This window comes from Hylaeus anthracinus, unplaced genomic scaffold (assembly GCF_026225885.1).
Source record: "Hylaeus anthracinus isolate JK02 unplaced genomic scaffold, UHH_iyHylAnth1.0_haploid 11985, whole genome shotgun sequence".
Classification (NCBI taxonomy): domain Eukaryota; kingdom Metazoa; phylum Arthropoda; class Insecta; order Hymenoptera; family Colletidae; genus Hylaeus; species Hylaeus anthracinus.
The window spans coordinates 5096911-5118978 of NW_026534333.1; the positions used below are offsets into that span (position 1 = coordinate 5096911).

Genomic DNA, 22068 nt, shown 5'->3' on the forward strand with positions numbered 1-22068 from the left:
TTTAGAGGCGTTGAAAATTGGGGAAAGTAGAAAATTGAGAGCGTTGAGAATTGGGAGCGTTGAAAATTGACTGCGTTGAAAATTGGAAGCGTTGAGAATTGGGGTGGTTGAAAATTGAGGGGGCTGTACTAATCTTCCAAGGTAGCATCCCGGAGCCTTTGCAGACAGTTTAAGTAGTTTTCGTCTTCTCCAGCGCCCTCAAGAATTACTACCCTCTCCCAGTCGATATTTCTGTACGGTCGTACTTTTACAGCGATCCATCGTCTCGCTCTATCTTCCTCTTTCGTTCGCTCTGACTGTATTTATGGTCTGTATACAACGTCCTTAGAACATTTTAGCAGCTACTGGATGTGCAGTCTGGTTATACCGAGATATAACGGGACGCTTAACTCCGAGCACGTATATAAGTACGTGAGAGTTCGCGACACGGGGGATTGTTCCTGGACATGGTCGTAAATAATGCTCTTCGACGGCATCGACTTCCCGATATTTTGCGGCAACCTTACGACGATTCGATCAGTGGAAATTGCTTCCCATCCCTGTTGCTCCCGTCCCTGAAAAATTCAGACACTTCAATTTGTTTACAATTGTTTGTGTTTTTTGGCGTAGCTACATTATAAAATGACGAAGTATGTATACATTTGTATACTTGTTTTCTTCTCCATACTCAGCATTTCGAAATTAAACCCTCTACCCAAAAATCTCCACTAAAAATACTCGAAAATTTCAGACAACGACAGGAACGATCCAAGATCCTCGAAAGGTATAAAGATCGATTTTGCAGGGTGTTGATACCGAAATCCTTGTTTCCGTGCAGCAGGAGCTCGCTAGGCGATCACGAGCGAGGTCCTCGTCGACGAGAAAGGAAAATCGAAAAAGACGACAAAAGGGGTGGGGGCGGTGAGGGGCAAGGTGGCGAGATATACCGGGTCCTCCCATTGATAATTATTCATTCGGGCGACTTCCAGAGCGGTTCGATATCGATCTTAAAACGTCGTCCAGAAGGTAGGCGAGAAGTGTCCTGGTCAGATACGAAATCTTGGTGTGTCGGTTCGCCGTCGTCGTCGTCGTCCTCGTCGTTCGCAGGCGACTTGGTCGCATTCGGAGGACAGAAAACTCGGCGATGAGGAGAGAAAGAGAGGAGGAGAGAGAGCCAGGCTTAATGTATGCGCGTCCGAGGTCCTGTGGAGCGATAATTGCCCGATGTGGCATTGCCTTCGTGGCAACGAGCATTGGTCACGTCTCAATGTTTAAGCCGCGTTCACAGTGCCTTCGATTGATACACCGCGCGAGGACCTGCAGATGTTTCTTCATCGATTCAGACTCGTCAGACTACCCCTGCTACCTGCGAAACCGTACTTGCAGAGGATTTTACAAAACAAGCTTTACTACGTTTTCAATGCCCCCAATTTCCAACACTCTCAATTTCCAATGCCTCCATTTCTAACGCTTTCAATGTTCAACGTCCCCAACTTTCAACACTCCCAAACTCCAACGTCCCCAATCTCCAAAGCCTCCATTTTTAACGCTCCCAATTTTCAACGCCCCCAATTTTTAGCACTCCCAAACTCCAACGTCCCCAATTTTCAACACTCGCAAATTCCAACGCCCTCGATTTCCATCGTCCCCAATCTCCTACGCCCCCAATTTTCAACACTCCCAAATTTCGACGCTCCCAATTTTCAACATCCATACTATGACTTCCTCTTCTTCTTCTTCTTCTTCTTCTTCTTCTTGTCTTTGACTTTGGCACGATCAGTGCTTCTAAAAGATTACTATAGCTCCACGAACCGCTACAACTACCTTTCCCATTCTGTTTCACCTCAATATAATCGGTCGCTCCGGGTCGACGCGTTAACAGCGGATCGAGTAGCGTCCACGGTTCTCCGGGACGTCTGATCGTGACCAGTCAAGGATGGTCCTCGTGGAAATTTGTAAAGAGTCGGATCGACTCGATCCTGGCCGAACAGAGGGCCGAAAGGTAACGAGACTAAAGATTGACCGGATCAGATAGCAACGGGTAGGACCGGCCAGTCCAGATCCTCGAGATAGGAGAATTTAATAACCTGCTACGTGGCGGAGGGGGGAGAGGGCAGCAGGGGCGATGTGGTGGCTGGAAAGTTGGGTGGAGGGAGGGGGTGCAATAATATCGGGAGATATCGATCTTTAATTAGGCACGCAGCGCGGGAACGAGAGATTAGATCTCTCAGCTAGACGAGAAGCGAGCTCTGGCCATCTTCTTCTCGTCTCTCCTCTTGTTTCACTCGCCCTCCCTTATTCGGGAGAGGGAGGGGGGCTCTTCTTTTTTCACTCACTCTGTTCGGTGTTCTCCATCGGCCCTCCAGAGATCCTTCGGGTACGTCGTAGTAGTATCCTCTCCTGCCACAATGAGACTCGATCCAGATCCATTTTCGTTGATTGTATCGAAAGAATGAAGAAAGGGGGCTCCCTCGATGGTATCGCCAGAGCTCGTCGGAATATTTCGTGAATATAATTGCCAGGATTTGTTTTATTTTCGTCGCGAGGATCCTCGAGCCCACGGGCCTTTGTTGGTCCCCGTGAATGGGTTTATCTCGCCTCGGTGGCTGACGAAAGTGGCCGAGGAGCGGGCCGGTTGTTACACGGTTCTTGTTTGTTTAACAATAACTCCGTTCTGGGACCTTTAGAAATTATAAAATGTAAAGAAATCATTTTAGTATATTCTACTGTAACCACTGCAGATTGTCTCTACCCATAAATTAAACAAATTAATAAGAATCACCGCGAAGACACGCGAACGAGTCCGCTCGAGTCTTCAAAACCGCCCAACTCCGGCCAAAGGAGGGGAGGGAATAAAAGCCGAGATAACGTCCACGAGTTTCTACGTCCCCTATCGTCGCGGATGTTTTATTCCTTCTTGAATACGGGAATTCGGAATTTTAATCGAAGGTGGAGGCGGCACAGATAATTTCCAACGCGTGTACGCAGCACGAGCCCGTGTACCACGCGCATTGAATATGCAGAGGGCAGGATATGGTTTATACGTGTCGACGATTAAGCCTTAAAAGATGGGCCAGTCATTAAGAGATACCAGCCGTTGACACCGCGGAGACACTCGCCCCGATAAACCTTCTCCTTTTTCGTTGCTGCTCACGCCTCACGGGAGTGCATCGGGCTTCAACCCTTTGCGGCGCGATTTTTTCCTTCTTATTTGCGCCAGGTAATTTAAATCGACCAGAGAGCCGCCGATGCGCTGGCAATTATGGCGAATCGCGGGGTCAAGGAGTTCGAGGAGACCGAACGAACCAGTGAGTTTTATTTATAAGGCTGCGAAATCCTGTAACTCGAGTACTCAACGTACCAGCCTTGCATTCGTTCGTTCTTTACATTCATTCAGCACCTCGGCTGCATGACTATCACTCTTGAAAATTTTCACCATATATGGGTGACGGTGGCGTTCAACGCGTCGGTCCTTGCTTTACGTTACTTTGCATTTGCTCAGACACCTCTGATCACAATATTCTACCCATTAGGGACGCCAGCCGAACGCCGCGTTTAGTCTTTTGTTCTCAGGCGTCGACACTTCAGAAAATCGAATAATGCGCGTTGTTCGACGCTCGCCTTATTGGACTAGAAACGCAGAAGATGCTCGCGCAATGTTCCCCCCCCCTCCCCTCCCCCTCCCCCCTCAGCGCAGATTGGACGATCCAGGTTTCTGGTTTTCGCCGGGAACAGAAGACAAAAAAAAAAAAAGAAATAATAAAAATAAACGACCAGCAAAAGCAGTGAAAACCAAGTCGGTGACAGATTGCGAGTACCGATAACGTCTCTCGAAGGTCCTGCTAGCAAGCGAAACGACCTGCACGGATCCTGTTCCTGTCGCGCGATAAAAGAAGAAACAGCTGCGTCCCGGCGCTGATCGGAGATCGTTCTCTCCGTACCAGAATGCTTTCGACGTGGCCACAATCGTATGGAAATTTATGGGGATCATTTGTTTATCTATTTATTTACAGCCGCAATAGACAATGCGCGAACGGACGGAGGACGCTGGTTAACTACCAGCGAACCGGCTTTAATGATGATGCACCGACGAAATTCGATTAATGGGTTATATTCGTGACGCCTGGGAAGAATTGTGGTGTTAAGTCGGTCGGATTGGGGGAGGCTGGGAGTTTGATATTCGGACCCGATAGCTGCGGAGACCTATGAGTCGAAATTAATGAGGGATTCGACGACGTTAACGAAATGATCAACGATACGGCTCTCTTATACCCAAGGATTCGCGCGAAATCCTTTCGCGCTAAAGTATGAGACAGTGGAAGGAGGAAGACAGAATTCTGGGCCTGTTGGGAAGATTGAGTAACAGATCCTAGCGGAGGCTACACGCGTGACAATGTGACGAGATAGAAATTTTAGTTAACAAGGTCTACGTTTTAATGTACAAATGGTTCGATATACTACTACTTGTGTAGCGTAAGATGTACACGCGTTTATCGTGCAGCGTGGGTTTTGCTGCAGCCTGGTATACGACACAACCATCTTAAATGGCAATACTATACGACTGTCGTTGTAACTCGAGTTATGACACCCCATATAAAAATTATTACATCCGCAGTACGTGGATTAAACAACCGAGAACTTACGGGAACAAGAATTTCCACGCAATCCCTGAGGCGGTAAGGAACCACCACCACATCTTGAAATAATTGCTCCCTCCCTGTACCTTGTATCTAATAATCCAGCAACGGCGTCGATGGGGATGAAATTACCAGTGCATCGCAAAGTCAACAGTAACAACACCCAGTATCCTCTAATAAACCCTACCATTAGAACATGGTAACCAGTAATACCGACAATAACGGCCGGCATTATCTCCATTCAATCAGCCCAATAAACTAATAATATTCCCAGCTAGTAATTGGCATGTATTTCGTACGGATCGGGGTCGGCCGATCGAGTAATTAAGTGGTAATGGCTGAAAGTCGAAATGTTACGCTATCTCGTCACGATATCGCCACCGGGATTTATCGTCGCCCTTTAGCATAATTACTATCATTATTGTCCTACGTGTGTGCACACGCTCGCTGGCCGTAAACGCTCTTACATGGACGCGCCAACACGCGACGCGTAAATGTTTAGCGATCCTCGGGACCGTGTCGCGTTCATCGAAATCATGCAGAGATGCGATCCGTGGGCGATCTTTGATCGAATCGCTAGCCCGGTGTAATTAAATTTCCCAGTCGACTCGCGACGATCACGGCCGCGAGCTTTCCTTTCGTTAAAAATGTACGACATCCTTTTAGGGATCCTCGGTTTCTTTAGGAATAACGCCGGGATAGCTTCTTGTAATCTGCTCGAACGGCTCGATCATCTATTCCCTCGTTCGACAAATCGATCTACCGGATAAATCGAGTCGATGATGTAACACCGATCGATCCAGTGTGGGACTCTGCTGAGTCACGCTGCTATTTATAATTTTACACGTTGGCTATTCAAGCTTTATCGACCAGGACTCGTGAGAATTTTTGCGAAGTCTAGGGACCTACAAAGGGAGCAACAATTAGAAACGAACTTCGTAGAAGTGGACTTGAAAGTCGCAATAGGTTTCAAAGCGTTCAATTAATGCAGTACCGTGAGAAAATTGGGACTAGTAAGTCCCGTCAGTAAATAACGAGTAATTAAAATCGTCGTCCAGGAACATCCGAACATCATCGATATCCTGTTCCCAGGTTGAAAGCAGTTGAAACTTCCTTCTTGCTACACCTCAACGAAATTACCTTCCAGAGACTCTAGCTTCGGCCACCTAGACTCTCGCCGCCATTAAAAATGCGAAGAATACCAAACCATCCGAGCGTGCGATCTACGTGTCCCTGGTCGCGGCGTCCCACGAAATTCCTGACCATAGATCCGAGACAATTCGAGTCGGCTCGCTGCCGTCACTACACGTATGACGGCCACGTATAGCCATGCGTGTTGATACCCAGATAGAGACGAAGGTGGACGTAGTAAGAGCTTTGCATGAATAATGTGCTCCGCGACGTGATCTGAACTTCTTGGAAGGGATGGACGAACGTGGACGGTCTGTACAAGATCCTCCGCGCACAGTCCCTCCTCTGCTCGCATCCTCCCAACCCGCCACCTCCTCGTGGGTCGACGAAAAAAAAACGACACGGAGAGCAGGCCCGGAATAAAGGCAGATCGGAGATATCGGATCGATCGGGTAGATTTGCGTTTTAATGAGGTGTGCTTGCGCGATGCCCGCTGAATCTTGAGGAGTTAAGTGTAACGGGACGAATTGAATTGATCGCCTCCATCGACGTTTAACCCTTTGCGGCCACCGGAACCGTGGACGCGTCAAGTTTTCTCTGTAAATCGTCGGGTAAAAGTTGAATTAACGGGCGGGATATCTCCCGCGAACGGCGAATGTACGAGCTGCCTGCGGACACCGATACTTTATGTCTCTATCTGATAAAAGCAATGATGTCAGGGACCCCCTCTACGGTGCCCGTCGACCGAGAGAGTAAACGTAACGTTCTTGGAGGGTGTTGACTGCTCGGAGGGTTAATTGAATGATGACGGGGCCGTGCACTGCTGGGAGCTGGAAAGATCTGTTTCGAGGGTGTCCTACGAAGCGGAGGGGTGTGCTTCGTTGCTTCACCTGTGGGTTGGGAGGTGACCCTCTTTGCAGACCTCCGACATAGAATATACATTTATTTTACTCTAACATTCGTAAATATTCGTACCCTCTACGTTCATTAAATTTGTTTAAATTGAATAGAAGGTTTGTTGTTTCCAAGCGCATGTTTGTATAAATATGTTGATGTATATATAAATGTATACACGTATAATGAAAAATTTGGTAATATCAAAACCATTACTTAATTTAGTCAAACCTCTTCAATAAATATAGAGGGTACGAATATTTATGAGATCGACCGTATTAGTTCCCAAAATTTGTAGTAGATATTCACAGCAACTATGGCGGTCCAACCTATCAAGTCTATCTATTAGGCCTGGATCCACGTTTCATCCGAATTAGGAACGTGTAGATAACCTCAAACTCTAGCGAAGAAAGCATATAAATATTTCGCACGGATTTGTTTAACAACCGATTACAAGCCTCCAAGCAGCTTCAAAGAACGCGTTGATCCTCGACGAACCTGTCCAATCTAGAACCTACCTCGCGTCACGAAGGAGCAATTTTCACCTCCCGTGATCTATCGGAGGCCATCAGCGTCAGCTGGCTGGCAGTGGATCTCGCAGGGCGTCGTAAAGCCCTCCGCCGAAACAGGGACGACTGTCAACGTCAAGAAAAAGATTCTCCGCCGGCGGGTGTGCTCGGTGCCAGGAACACCGGCCGAGAGCGAGATCGACGAGCCACGAGGAAGCCGAAGCGCGGCGTAGGAGCCGATGAGAAGGTTGCGACTTGAGCTCTCACTTAGCAGCCGCAGTGTCACGATCGGGACGGCTGCATTAGCATATCTCCACGATGCAGCGTGTAGAGAGCTGAAGAGAAAAAGGCATCGCTGACCGTCGGCAGGACGGAGACGGCGCGCGGCCGGGAGAGACAAAGAGTGGAGGAGACAGAAAGAGAAAAGCAAAGTGTTCATGGATGCATCGGTACGAATGGCATGCATCTCCTGGCATGGGTCGTGGCCCCGTGAAAAGAGGGCGCACACTACCATAATACGACTGGAAAGAGGAACAAGACGACGAAGAAGAGGAGTCCGAGCGAGGAGGAGGAGGAGGAGGAGAGGACTCACTCAGGGCTGCTCACCAGCCCTGCCTGTTACCTGTACGTCGCGTGTTTGCCTACCCGCGTCACGATCAGGATCCTATTTGCATAGCGCCGATGAAGCTGCTACCGTTGCGCTCGTTTTCCTGCCACCGGTGTGTACCTTAGCCTTCTGCTCGCTACGCGTCCAGCCGCTGCAGGATGATGGCCTGCCCGTGGAGGAAGCGGCGGATGTCCTCACGGTTAGGTGGATGCGATCACCGAGCGATCCCCGAGCAACCTGGAACGATACAGACGATTAGGGAAATAATGTTTGGTCAAACATCCTACCAAGGTTGTTAGGAAAGAAAACTTCGCTTTTTATTCTTCGATAGGGCATCCTTTAAGATCAGGTGCATCGACGAAGGGATACTACGACATCATTGTTCCTTCTTTATTGACGATTATCACGTAAATTTTGTAAAGCTACACAGTAGAGCCTCGGTCACTGTAGGTAAACAGGGCTGGAACTCTTGCAATAACAGAGGCATCCAATCCAGTAAAGAGAAGTGTCAGGTTTTTTATAAATAAAACGCAGTTAAATCGTTTTCCTCTTAAACACAAACTCAATATATTTTTATTAATCACTAGTACTAGATAATCGCAATAAACTTTACTCGACACGCACGCCGATTCGCAATCACACACCGTTCTTCTTCTTCTTCTTCTTCTCCTCTCTCGCTGCTCCTATTTATGAGAGAGCGCGAGGCTCTCCGACCACGCATATTACCCAAACTTATTACCTTTGTATCTATTCCCTATACAATCGCTTTAAAGAAGTCTTCTATGTACGATATTTCTCGCTATTCGTGCTCAATACTATACTTGTTCCGTTCACCTCGATCTTTACTTTCTCCCTAAGGAACCATCCCCTGCATTACAATAACATTGCAATTACCTAGGTCCTCCTGTAATTCGGATTCCTCCAAGACACCGAAAGACCTCAGGTCCTTTATTCGATCCGTACGATTAACGAAAAATACCTGTAGAAAGTTTGCCCGTTACAGGAATCAATAACGATGCTAGCGTATGTTAAAAACGCGATGTTTTGAGAAGTAGTCGCGGAGCACGTGACGCGATAAATCATGGTGCGTTACGTGACCGAAAACGAGCCACGTGTCGTGTGATGTATGAAAGGTTGCTGCCTAAATATAATGACCGAGCATGCGGAGTATTTATTTTCGCATTATAATTTTTTCAGTCTCGGTCGGGGAACACGGACGCCGATGGTCGAAAAAGAGAAGAACGTACAGGAAAGCTCGAGGAAATTGTTTGAGAAATTACGATATGGAAATTGAGAATTTATCTACGGGAAGATCTTCTTTCTCCTGACAAGTTTAATAAAAATATTAATCGTCGGCTGGAAGTGTGAACTACCACTTAAAGCATATCTCATTTCCATGCCGTAATTAACTCCTTAAATGCGAAGGACGTGCAATGTTTTAAAACGGAATGATAAACATTATCGACCAGGCTTCGAGTTTAACGCCCGTCGCGCATAATTTATTTCGTTTTAAATGGTGGTAAATTGCCCCAGTGATCCTCAGCCACAGCCGAATGCCTTGTAGATAACACGACGAAATCATGATTGTTATTTATACAGAATCGAGACTGATACAGCAATCTATAAGCCAAGATCCGAATAATAAATAGATGTATGTTTAAACAGAGCGGACCGATTGTACGAAACTCTCCTCCGATTTTCATGCTTACTTCCCAGTGTTTGTTTCGCACTGCTTTCCTCTCGATCGCTTCTTTTGCGGCCAGTATCTGGAAAAAATAAATAGTATAAAGATAATTTTACAAAATTCCATTCAAACAGGTACGATGCGTCTTTATTTTATATAAAACATAGCGACTCTGCCCAAAATTCTTCGTACCGTTGAAGCTTAACACAATCGGGAGTACAACCCCTCGAATTGGCTGAACAACTAAACAATCGGAACACGCACGACGACAAAGCGAGCGAAGGCAAAGAGCAGAGCTTCCGATCCCCGTTTCTCACGCGGCTACGGGCTGTTCGTTTCTCGCATAAAGCGGGGCCGAAGGTGTACACGGGCGCGGTATCGGTTCTGAGAAAGGCTTATCAGGCCGCGGATATGTTAATGGCGGCCGTGTTCCCCCCACCCATCCCCCTCCCCCATTCTCCACCTCTTCTTTTCGAGATATATTACACCCTCAGCGCCCGGAGGTGGTTGGTGGCGGTTATAGGTGGTTGTAGGCGAGCAAGGTGCAGCCCTCTCGATCGGGAACGGTTGCATGCACGCGCAATTAAGAATGGTCGAAGGCGGTAACTGGAATGAAAGGCAAAAAGTCGGGTAGAAACGGACTTGCAGCCTATTTAATTAATACATTGTCTAGCCAAACGTTCCGTTGGCAAGTTAATCGCAGAAACAGTAGCAGGTAGTGTAGGAATCAAATGACTTTTAAACAATTTGCAGTTTGACAACGTATATTTTATTATCCGACTTTTACAACTGCCTCGACCGAACTGAACTCCGAATTATTATAAATAACAAATCACACCGCGTAACCACGCAACCGTTGCATTCACGGACACACTCACACGCTTACCCTCGTATTATATGTATATCACACTCCTACAGTAGAGAATTGAATTTTATGTACTGTAGAAGTCGACATACTAACGCACCGAAAAACTGTACAAGTCAATTTTGTACGGTTTTCTGGCGAGACTCTTCTATCAAATCCTGCCGTATTTTGAATTGCATATAATAAATTGTCTCGATTTTATAGATAAACATACTGGAATCGTACCAATAATTTTCCTGACACAAATTATTTCAAAAATATACAGACCCTTAAAGTCAACACTTAACACGCCAACTCTTGCAAAGATCTTTTCCTCCGCAACCTCGATTTATTTTTACTCGACTGTAAATACTTGTCCCGTTCAACCACCCATGTATTCGACTCGCCGAGTCGATTTTTCGATATAAAAATTTGTATCCCCAAAAACCGAAGAGAAACGCCCAATAAAAATGTTTTTAGCCCACTTCCTCCCTCAATTTCGACCCCCTGGTAGTCGTGACAGTGTTAACCACGTACCGGATCTCTGTCTCCTGGATAACCGCGATCGTATTACCCGTGTATCCGGGTGCGATCAAGAGCTCCAGTCTAAATCCGCGGCAGACGGACATCCCGCGATCCCAGGTAGCTTGTACGCGCGTGCAATTAAGAATGCTGTCGGGGGCTCCTGGTATATACCTAGGAAGTACAACAAGCAGACGAAGAAATAGACGACGAAGGAGATAGCATTAGAAAAGAGAGAGGGAGAGAGCCGAAGAAGAAAAAATGGTAGTAGGGAGAGACAAGAGGAACGTGGTGCTGGCCGAGGCCTGCTGCCGCTCCATCGATGACCGCTTATTTACAGAGAGGCAGAAGGAACACGACTGTCCTGTAGATGCGAGCGCAGGATAGCCTAGAAGTGCGCTGCAACCCTCTGCCCAATCTCCTTTGGCATCTCGCCTCCTCGCCCTTCGTCTCTGTAGTTTCTCCTTCTCGCTCGCGTGGACGCCTCGTCGAGCCTCGCCCAAGGAGGCAATTAAAGCATCCGGGTAATTCGACGGCCGATACGCGTGTCGTCTCGATTTCGAGGACAACCCACCTGGACGGCACAGTGTCCTGGTCCGCGGATATCCTCGAGATCTGCGAAAAGAGCGTATGGTTGCGGTTATCCGAGGTGTCGGAACGGCTGCGATTGGCAGCCTGGTGATTCGGGGTGATCGACTGGTAACATTTTCTTGTCAGCAGCCTCGACATTTAACACGAATCACGACGTCTTAGTTTGGAAGACAATTCATCTGGGCGTCTCCGTCACCTGGTCTGCGAGTACCCTCGAGATCGGGAAAGACGTATGGCTAAACGAGAAAGTGTCAACACGGCGACTCTTCGCAAACCACAAGGACGAATTTAAAAATGTTTCTTTAAATTTTACGTCTGCTTTCTTTTTTCTTTTTCTTTTTTCTTCGACCTTCGCAGGTCGCTGTTTCCTCTCCTCTCCTGCTTTCCTCTTTTCCTAGTCTTACCGAAGTCCAATTGCAGTCTAGTGTAGCAGTTTACGCATCGATGTCGCACTTCTTCGATTCTTCACTCCTTCGTTAATTAGTCTCTTCAGTAGTGGGTACAAGCTGCAAAATAAAGGGAGACCGTCTTCGATAAGAAATGTACAAATCGATGATCAACGAGGTCCCCAAGTTCTCCTCTCGTAAAACGATCCAGCCGGTGGCTTAGAACTCGGACACGGTATCACGCCTAAAACCTGTTTCAAAACCGATCCCCGGTGTTCGTGATCCTTCAACTTTCACGTGGCCGAAAATAGATGGGGGAAGATAAGCAAGGTCAAAGAAGGATCCGTCTATCGCCGTGCGAGGCAATCAGGCGTCGGAATCTTCACGAACAGGCGGGACAGAGATTCCCAAAGTGTTCCCAAAGCGTTCCAGGAAAGACGGTTCCGTTTCGTAGGATGTCGAGTGCCCAATAACCCGAAACAACCCCGGCAGCTTTATCCAAGATTCCGTGGCGAGAGCGGGCACCCTTCGGCGTCGGACCGACACGTCGCGACGCGCCACGTCGAATGGTGGGGATCCCAGAGGCGTGCGAGAAGGGTGCAGCGAGAGGGGTGGAGGTGCCCGGTAGGGGGATAGATAGATGAATAGAGAGAGATAGGTCGCGGCAGGAAGGGCAGAGGAGAAGGGAACAGAGGGTACGCAAAGGCTGGCGTGGCGAACGACCATTAGGGAGCCGAACGGCCATAGAGACGCATCGTTCAACGTGCGTGCCGGCTTTTTTCTTGTACTTTCTTCCGCTGGCCACCACTTCCGGCTACGCCACCGCGGCCGTTCCTTCCACGTGGATCCGCTTTGTGGCTATGGTCGTTTCTCGGGAGACGGTGGATCGCCGTTGGGCCGCCTTCAGGAAATGTAGGGCTAGTATTCTCGTTAAACGTAACCCGAAAGAAAATATTTTCGATAAATGCTGTCTATTTAAATACCCGAGTGTTTATCGAATTCACTTCGTTAACATTAAAATACTGAACAAAGTGTTTCGGAACTGTTAAGCTGGACATATACGAGTCAACACTTGAGATTAACCGTGTGACTTTGCTCGTTTCAGGGGAGGATGAAGAATGGAGCGACTCGGAGAAAACACCATCGGTGAGCAGTGGCGTGGACGGCGGTGGATCGGCAGTCTCCAGCCCGATCGCGCCAGTCGTCGAGGAGGAATCGAGCCTGCCACCACCACCGAGACTGAATCATCCACCCTCCTCGGTCGGTATCGCGAATTCGGCCGCCGAGGACATCAGATTGAGGCTCAGCGTGCTCTCTGAGGACGCTAGGAAACGGCTGGCTAGTCTTACCGAAGATATCGAGGTAACAGTTCGCTACCACCTCGGAAGTTGCACCTCATACTTGATATACAATTAACTATATATGTAGTTTACTTATGTTATATAAGGCCGATCGCACACGGCGCAACCGATTTGAAATTAGTGTTGCAAACCGTTTGCGCTCTTTGTTTTACCTACTCCACTATCTTTGTTTTACCTGGATCCACCGCCGCGTGCAACTAGTTTCAGAGTGGTTTGAAACTGATCGGTTACGTCCGTGTGCGATCGGCCTTACGATACATACGATACGATGCACTAATTTGAAATACATGCATTGTACCAGCAAATACACAAGTGTTACAACCTAGAAAAGCGTGAATCGTCGCGGAAAAATAAATGTTTACAAGACTGATGTTCTGTTTCGACTATAACAGGAAACCCAAGTTTCTAACGCGTTCGCCTGTTCATCGCCGACTTTCACCGTTTTCAGGTCGCTAGGAGCTTGAGAGACCGACATGCTACCTCGAGGCACAATCAGGCGCGAGAGACGAGTCCCAAAGACATGGACGAGGAGGGTATGGTCGTGGTCAAGGAGGAGGACTGCCAGCCGAGGTCGTCGTCTTCCTCGTCCTCCTCGATTCGAAGAAGGGAGTCCGTCTGCAGGAGAGACTCCGAGGACTCCTCGAAGCGATCCAACGCGGACGACCCTCCTTCGGAGAAGAAGCTCAAACCCGACGACGAAGCTACACCAAGACTGAGACTCAATGCTAGTCTGGCGACGGATCCTGCTCTCCGACCCGCGACCGTAGCCGCGCTTACCGTCAAACCGGAGAACACCTCGCCGCCGAATCCTGTGCCACCTTCGCCAGCTGGTCTTCAGAATGGTAACATCGAGTTCTGGTTGATACAGAGATCCTTCTATCGAGTTTGATCTTGCTGGGTCTGCTATAGTCTCTATACATTAGGTTGTCCCGAAAGTTTCTTTCGTTTTATCAATAATTAATATATACACAATATTTGATGTTTCATGTTACATTACCGAATTGTGTACGATTCATTTCGCTTCATTACTGTTACAGCATCAATGTCTAAGAAATTAGATTGTCTATTTATATAAACACTGCCACAGAAAATAATTGAATGCAACTCACGAAAGAAACTTTTGGGACAATCTAATAATTGATTCGAACTGTCTGTTGAAACTATTAACATCGTCGTATGAAAGGGGTATTAGAGTTCAAACGAGCGGTATTTTGGTTGAGCTAGGCTTAAAACGACAAGTACAAATCAATTCTGAGTAGTTTACCAAAGTAAGCAACACCAAACGCTACAATTTAGAAGTAATCCGGGTCTCGTTAGTTTTACCGTATCGATACCATTGATACTCGACTGACACGGTAATCGACGTATTAAGGTCGATTTATATTATCCGTTCAGACACGACGTGTTTCCGATCAGTTCGATTCCGACAAATATTGTTTTGTGTTATTAAACACGAGTGTTTACATATATCGTAATGGATCGGTTCAAACGCGTTCTGTTTCAGACATATGACGACCGACATTCTCGAATAGAATAATTTGTCTGAAGCGATGCGTGACCGCAAAATCTTGCGACAGAACAGACGTGTTGCGTTAATTTATTTACAAATTAAATATCGTAAATAGGTATCCTAAAATATTGTAAGAATTTTTCATCATCATCCATTAATTGTCTGAATAGGGTCCAATATTCTCCACACATCTTTCCATTCTTGAACATTTTATGAACCGCAAAACGACGTTCTCTTATCTGGTTTTCTTTCTCATCATCTAATAACAATGCTACACAGCACAGATTTTTAAAAGGTAGGTGTGAAACATTTTCGACGATAATCAGTAATGTTCGTTGCCTGTCGTTGTCGAAAGCGAACTGATGATATAAATACCACATTGCTTTTGTCGGAACCGAACTGATCGGAAACGCGTCGTGTCCGAGCGGATAATATAAATCGACGTATTAAACGGAGAAACGTTTCAGCAATCGCATCTGGTCGGTTGTTCGTGCTGCAAACCGACGGCAAAGAGACGATCACCGTGGAGCCAGCCAGGCCAGCGCCTCTGATTTGTCCACCGTGCGGAATCCGCTTCAGTTCGGCGAGCACTCTGGAGGCCCACCGCACCTTCTATTGCGCCCATCGTCCGCGGCTGGAGGAAGACGCCGCGAACGACGAGGACGAGGAGAAATCCAACAAGTTCGAAGTGAGAAAGGCGTACGCCTGTCCCCACTGCTCGTACAGCGCGGATAAGAAGGTCTCCTTGAACAGACACATGAGGATGCACGCAGCGTCTCCGGCGCCGCCCACGATACCGGCGGCACCGACTCCAGCCACCACGCCAGGAAGCGGCGCCGCGGCAGCTTCCAACGGCTCGTTGAACGAGGAGGCGGAGCGATACTGCAGAAACTGCGACATCAGATTCAGCTCGCTCAAGACCTACAGAGCGCACAAAACTCACTATTGCAGCACCAGGCACGTCGTCAAGGACACACCGCCAACGACCAGCGCGGCCTCGTCGTCCGTCAAGGCGTCACCGCCGACCAGCGCGAGTCCTGGTGACTCTCCGCCGCCGCAGCCGTGCCTGGCTTTACCCACCAACCCCATTCTGATCGTGCCGTACTCCCTGTTTCGCGGAGCCAGCGTCTTGGCCGCGCCGACTCTGCCTGCGCCCGACACTGCGTGCTTCCTTCTTCCAAATGGTTCGTATCGAACATCAAACGATTCGATTAAGTATCGAAATTTTCAACAGCATGCAATATCGTCAACGTAAGTAACGTCTTCTCGCAGGCCATCTCCAGCCAATGACCAGAGGCCTAGCAACCACAGCGCAAAACGCCGTGGTCGAACCTCCTCCGGTCCTTCGAGCAGCGAACAAGCCGACAACGCCAGCGTCGGTGGTAGCGTCGTCCACGTCGCCGCCCGGTTCGGCGCCTCTCGATCTCAGCGTCAGAAAGTCGCCAGCGCATCAGGACGAAAAGGAAAACAGGGTGTCGCCGGCTCCTTCCTCTCTGCCTCCGCCACCTGGAAGCCCGAGATCCAGGGGAAGCGGTAGTCCCAGAGCGAGGTCGATCGGCTCCGCTCCAACGGCAGCTGGAACTGTTGCACCGCCTCCACCGACGGAGCTCGCTCTGAGACTTGCCGAGCTCCCGCCACCGCCTGTTCCTGGCGTCCTCGTCAAACAGGGTGTCTCGAGGTATGTTGCCTTCGAGTTTGAACACCACCATCCCTAGAAATAAGACATTCGTATCAAAGAATTACTCTTGAAACGATCCTCTGTTGTATTTTACCTTGTAAAGGGAAAATTATTCTTTGGTTTTTTGTTATTAACTAGCCCTGTTTTTAAAACTTTTAAACTATCGCGATTTCTCTTGCGAGAATCCGGTATTTTCGCTCAAATCAATAGCCATCTAGCGGTGAACAGGCCGAACTAATTTCGGAGTATGGTCAGCAGCGCCCCTATCGGGAAAACGCTCAAGTTTCTCCTCGAATAGTTCCCCTGTCAATGGTAGATGGAGCCATTTGTTGTTTTTTTTTTTTTTTTAATTGAAAAATTAAGAGTTCAGGACTCAAAAATGATTCTCATTCATATTTTAATATTGCAATGATTGTCCACCTATTTGTTTTTAAATATATCAACAACAAAAAACTACAAATACCTCTGTCGTCCTCTACCGGGAGAATGCCCAAGTTTGTTGCCGATTAGTTTGGCTTGTTCACTGCTAGATGGCGATACAAGTATTCCTACAATTTTTTTTGTTATATTCGAAAACAAATAAGTGAACAACCATTGTAATATTAAAATATGAATGAGAATCATTTTTGAGCCCTAAACTCTTAATTTTGTAATTAAAAAAAAAAACAAATGGCTCCATCTATCATTGACAGGGAAACTATTCGAGGACAAACTTGAGCGTTTTCCCGATAGCGGGGCTGATCGGACTTAAAATAGTTCCGTTATTCGCCGCTAGATAGCGACACCAATTTATGGCGGAAAATTCAAATTTGTTTTATTAAATTAAAGTTTATTAGAGTAGTTAAAAAGTCTTTCGTATAGATTAATACACTAATGAATTTATTTTTCACAAGTGACCTGTCCCGGCTTCGCCTGGGTTCTTTTCCCTTGATGTCAACACGAAAAAGCCAGGGACTTTATTTTATACTATGTAGAGATAACGCAATACTAACAGATCCTTCGGAATTGTTAAATCTTCAGATGCAAGGAATGCAACATAGTCTTTTGCCGACACGAGAACTTCGTCGCGCACAAAAAACATTATTGCCAAGCGAGGGAAACCACGGTCAGCAACAGTCCACCGCCACCCGGTACACCATCGCCTCCTTTAGTCCAGCTTATCTGCGCAGCGTGCGGCATCAAGTTCGCCTCCATGGATAATCTTGTGGCCCATCAAGCGTTTTACTGCCCCAAAAGGCCGGAACCTCAGGAACATCACACGAGATGCACCAAGTGTAAAGTAAGTAGTTCGTTCTGGTATGAATTACCTGATACATCTACGATATTGCAGAAACGAAAGTTCAACACTGAGTCATTTTTACATTTCCTTGAATTTGTATAGGCTGTAATTGAGCCCGGAGGTACGCACACGTGCACCAGCGGACCGACAGGTGGTTGGAGATGTCCCGTATGCGGCGCGGTTAGTCCAACAGCGGGAGCTGCTCAGCGTCACATGGATGCGCATCAGGGCGTCAAGGCTTTCAGGTGCACGATTTGTCGTTACAAAGGAAACACGTTGCGTGGTATGAGGACGCATATCAAGATGCACTTCGAGAAACGTGGAACCGATCTGCAGGTAAGGAAGTACTGTTATTGTCCTGTCCGCGCATCGCAGTATAAATGTCCCTTCTGTGCATGCATAGGAAATGAGATGCAAATTCAAGTAGCGTGCTTGGACGACACAGGAAAGTGTACACTGATAATTCCAGTGACTTGTTTCACAAGGTTATTCAAGGTGCGCTTAAAGGCACATCTCGCATAAATGTATCGGACGGTACATGACCAAAATTCTGAGACTCTAATACTCGTAATCTTGAATGACAAGTGGATTGATCTCATTTTTCAGAGTTTTTCATGCGTCACCAACGTTTGTAAATAATCGTTCTCTCGTTTTTCAGGAGGAGAATTATATAACGTGCGTGCTCGATGACGAGACGGTCCTCCCGACCCCAGAACCTCCCCCAGCTACCACTCCCGAAGAGGTTCCAGCGGAGGTGCAGGTGAACGGTAAGGCCGAGATTCGAAAGAGTCCTCAGCCATTACCACCACCTCCGCCGCCAACGGTTACGAGCAAGGTGAAACAGGAACGCGAAGATACGCCACCGCCAGAGGAAAGTTTAGACCCCAACAAGAGCGGTCCGCGTTACTGTCGGTCGTGCGACATCAGCTTCAACTACCTGAGCACCTTCATAGCTCACAAGAAGTTCTACTGTTCGAGCCACGCTGGCGAGGCGAGCAACAATAACAACAACAACAACAACAATAACAACTCAAGCAGCCACACCACGCCACCTCCCAGTGGCAGGACGGAGGCGTCCGTACTTTAAAGACTCTCAGGATGCGAGTAAGCATCTTCATCCAAGGTGATCGTTCTTAGATGTCGCCAGCGGGACGACCCAACGGGACTGTTAATTGTTGCCAGTTTATATATATATATATGTATATATATATACATATATATATTATATATATATATAATAGAATTACCGATTATCCGATTTAGTTGACTACCGTTGTGTGATTTCTGTTGATCCAGGGAATTGTTTGTACTTATAAGTTGATTTAACCGACGTGTTGTACATACGCGCGCATGGTCACGGAGCTGCGGAATAATAAAGCGACGTTTCGATGTAGCAGCGATATTTTAGGTCGTCGTGGTAGTGGGCGTTTGGTAGTTCGCTTTGGATTGACTGGATGAAATAAAAAAAAAAAATCGAGCGTGAAAATTATACGAAGTAATACCAAAGTGAAGCTGCCGAATGAGGACGCGTCTTGTATATGAAGGATCGTGATGTTCCAGTTGGGTTTTTGGCGACAGCGCGATCGAAGATGCGGCGCGGCTGGGATTCTCGAAAGCCACGATCGACCGTTACAAAGGTGTGCAATCTCATGACTCTTCAATAATCTCGTAGCTATAACTAATTAATCGACATACCTAAGGAATTACGGATAATAAAGATGAGTGTAAAATGTTGTACAGTAGACGAGTAGAGTATTAAAGGAACGATAGTAATTATCCTGAATGATACCAATCTCAAGCTTGTGAAAACGCTAAGTTGCAATATGACATTTAATATATTATATATATAAATATATAAATATGAATTAAAAAATGATTTCATTGCCCATAAATCGCGCTCATACTCTCCCAGGGAGTAAGTACGTTGATAAATGTATCCATAGACTGCCATAAGAATTGGGGATCGTTTCCTGTGTCGTTTGCCAATCGTCTCGAATATATCACGGGAGAAGGAACGAAAACTCCTTAGCGTCTCACCCCGCGAATTCAGAATTCGGTGTAATTGGATTCTTACCAACGCATTTGCTTCATACATACAATCAAAAGATAAAGCATCGCGTGTACTTACTTGTAAACAAGTAAACGATTCGTTGCGAGCGCGTAAATGTAAAAATTAGAATTAAGGCCAGTGTTACACGTATACGCAGCGTACTATTCATATCATATAACGAGTTCGTTAATGGCATCAATTTTCCCACGTGCGAATTTCGACTTTGAGAATAAGTAAAGAATGTTAGTATCTGCGCATTGTCGCTAAACGCGACCACGCATCCAAAAATCTCAGTTAATGTAAAATTGTTTTCGTATTTCGACGAGTAGTGTAGCCAGATAAACGCGAAACGTTCGCGAATACTTTTATAAAAGTAATTGTTACGTTATTTACGGGCCTGTACTCTTGCTGATTGCTGTCTAAAAGAAAGCAGGATTCACGATATTCCCTTAAAGAATAAATACAGAAGATTTGATAATGCATCACAGAGTAGCTACCCTTCATTACTGAAAACTTGTAAATCTCTATCTGATACTTCCAGCAATTTGTTATACATTATAAATCTGGTATATCATTATATATGCCATATCGTCGAAAACGGTTCTTTTTCTAAATACCTATACACCTTCCTTTGTCACTTCGACGTTCTAGGTTTACTTTTATTGTTTTTATTTTGATAGACGGAATTTTACACACAAGATATATCTATATAAATATGTAATAAATATATAGACATAAATAAAATTCTAAGACCTTTATGACCCTTACTTCTATAAAATGAAAGAAATAAGTTAAAGTTGTTTAACTTGTGTTTGAAAACAATTTTAATTATAAAACTAAACATGTTCTAGATATTGATTTAAATTACTTTAAACAGTATGAAAAATGAAATCTTTATAAAAAGAATTATAATACGAGTATAATTATACTGAAGTTATCGTTCACCTATACAGCTGCATGTGGTAGAAAAGAACTTATGTAAAAGTATATACTATACAGTATTCGTTATTTTGTCATAACGATTTACGTTTAGTATCACACTGAAGTTCAGCATTAATCACTGTTTTTAGTAGAATCACTATTTTCATCTGCTTCCTCGTATACGTATTCTCCGCTATACTCGCTATCATCGCTGTCATCCTCGTCTAATTCATTTTTTACCCGTGCCTTGTATTTTGCATATTTATAACCATAAGATTCAACGTCTTTTTCATTGACCGCATAAACGAAATCGTCTTCGCTAGACAAATCCGAACCATCTTCCAATCGCAAATTCCTAACTGCCTCTTTCATATCTTCGTCGTCGATTGATCTTTCAGAGTGATCGGAATCGGGGTAATCATTTCGCCAATTAGATTCTGAATTAGAATCCTCTGATTCGCATTCAATATCCGAATGATTATTTCTATAAGTATCAAAAACTAATTCTTGGTCTAATGGATGCACGAATAACATATTGTCTGGGTGCAACTCATTCTCAGTTTGTCCAAAATACAAATCGTACACGTAACCCTCATCCTATAAAGTATTCTTGGTATTATTTATGTACCTTTCTAATAACAAGAATTTGAATATTTAATGTAAAAAAAAAATCTAATGTAAACACAGAATTCTGTAGTATTGACAAGAAATGATATACATTTTGCGTGGAATGCTCCTTTGGAACAGCACATGAGACAGAATCCTCCACATCTATTACTGTCATAATCTTGTCTTCCAATACTTCATGATTGGTGCTATCCAAAGATCGGAAACAATTGATTACTTTGTAACGATTCTCTGCTGAAGCCTGTTTTGCCCTTTCTCGTGCCTTATTTATAATATCCACAGAATGCTGTTTGAAATTTGCTTTCAATTCATCTTTTCCCAAAGTCTGAATTAAGTGCTGGACAACATTATCTTCCTATTATAAAAAGAGAAAGAAATATGGTTCGATTTATTGAATCAATGACGATTGAACTATAGCTAATACTATTATCCTATTTACCTGATTTTTAACAGTTCCGGCAAATTTTACAACTGCCGTTAATGGAACAGTGGCAGCCGATTCTGGTGCTTCTTCATCGTCTGCACTTTTACTTCGTTTACACGCAATTAGTAATGCATTTAATGGTTCGTCGTCGTGCCTACGTTTCACACGTAATACAGCTGCCATTGTTTTTGTTGTTTCTTCGAAGGGAATACTCGCAAGTCACACGTTTCAACAGCCACTGGATATTTTGTCTTCCATTTAACCTTTCCTAACCTGTTTCACTGATTCTTTTTATGTTGGTTTACTGTTTTCATGTTTTGAGTCGTAGTGGCGCCATCGGTGGAAAAACGTTCAAGTTTGTAGTGAAAAACGTTCCTACTGGTGCTAGTAGATGGCGTTACTTACTAAAAGATAGAAAATTATTAATGCATGAA

At 45.8% G+C, this 22068-nt stretch overlaps 2 protein-coding genes across 3 annotated transcripts in view; one reads left to right on the top strand and one right to left on the bottom strand.

Annotated features, from left to right (window-relative positions):
- LOC128887380 (zinc finger protein ush) overlaps positions 1–18822 on the top strand; it is a 62356-nt gene extending 43534 nt beyond the window's left edge. Inside the window, exons 1-8 of one of the 2 annotated variants that reach the window (XM_054143212.1) lie at positions 11385–12696; positions 12890–13146; positions 13594–13987; positions 15123–15839; positions 15928–16333; positions 17354–17612; positions 17715–17948; positions 18271–18822. In XM_054143212.1, coding sequence (XP_053999187.1) covers positions 12645–12696; positions 12890–13146; positions 13594–13987; positions 15123–15839; positions 15928–16333; positions 17354–17612; positions 17715–17948; positions 18271–18699 — 2748 coding nt within the window. In that variant the 5' untranslated portion in view covers positions 11385–12644 and the 3' untranslated portion in view covers positions 18700–18822. Of the gene's footprint in view, positions 1–11384; positions 12697–12889; positions 13147–13593; positions 13988–15122; positions 15840–15927; positions 16334–17353; positions 17613–17714; positions 17949–18270 lie in introns of those variants that run through there. The other variant, XM_054143210.1, reaches the window with a different exon arrangement.
- A 1637-nt stretch (positions 18823–20459) lies between these two features.
- LOC128887407 (probable RNA polymerase II nuclear localization protein SLC7A6OS) lies at positions 20460–21935 on the bottom strand. The gene is made up of 3 exons (XM_054143258.1): positions 21650–21935; positions 21302–21565; positions 20460–21180 (listed from the first exon to the last, which is right to left on the bottom strand). Exons 1-3 carry the CDS (start codon positions 21815–21817, stop codon positions 20716–20718), a joined length of 897 nt encoding a protein of 298 aa, XP_053999233.1. The 5' UTR covers positions 21818–21935; the 3' UTR covers positions 20460–20715.
- Between the last annotated feature and the right edge of the window lie 133 nt (positions 21936–22068).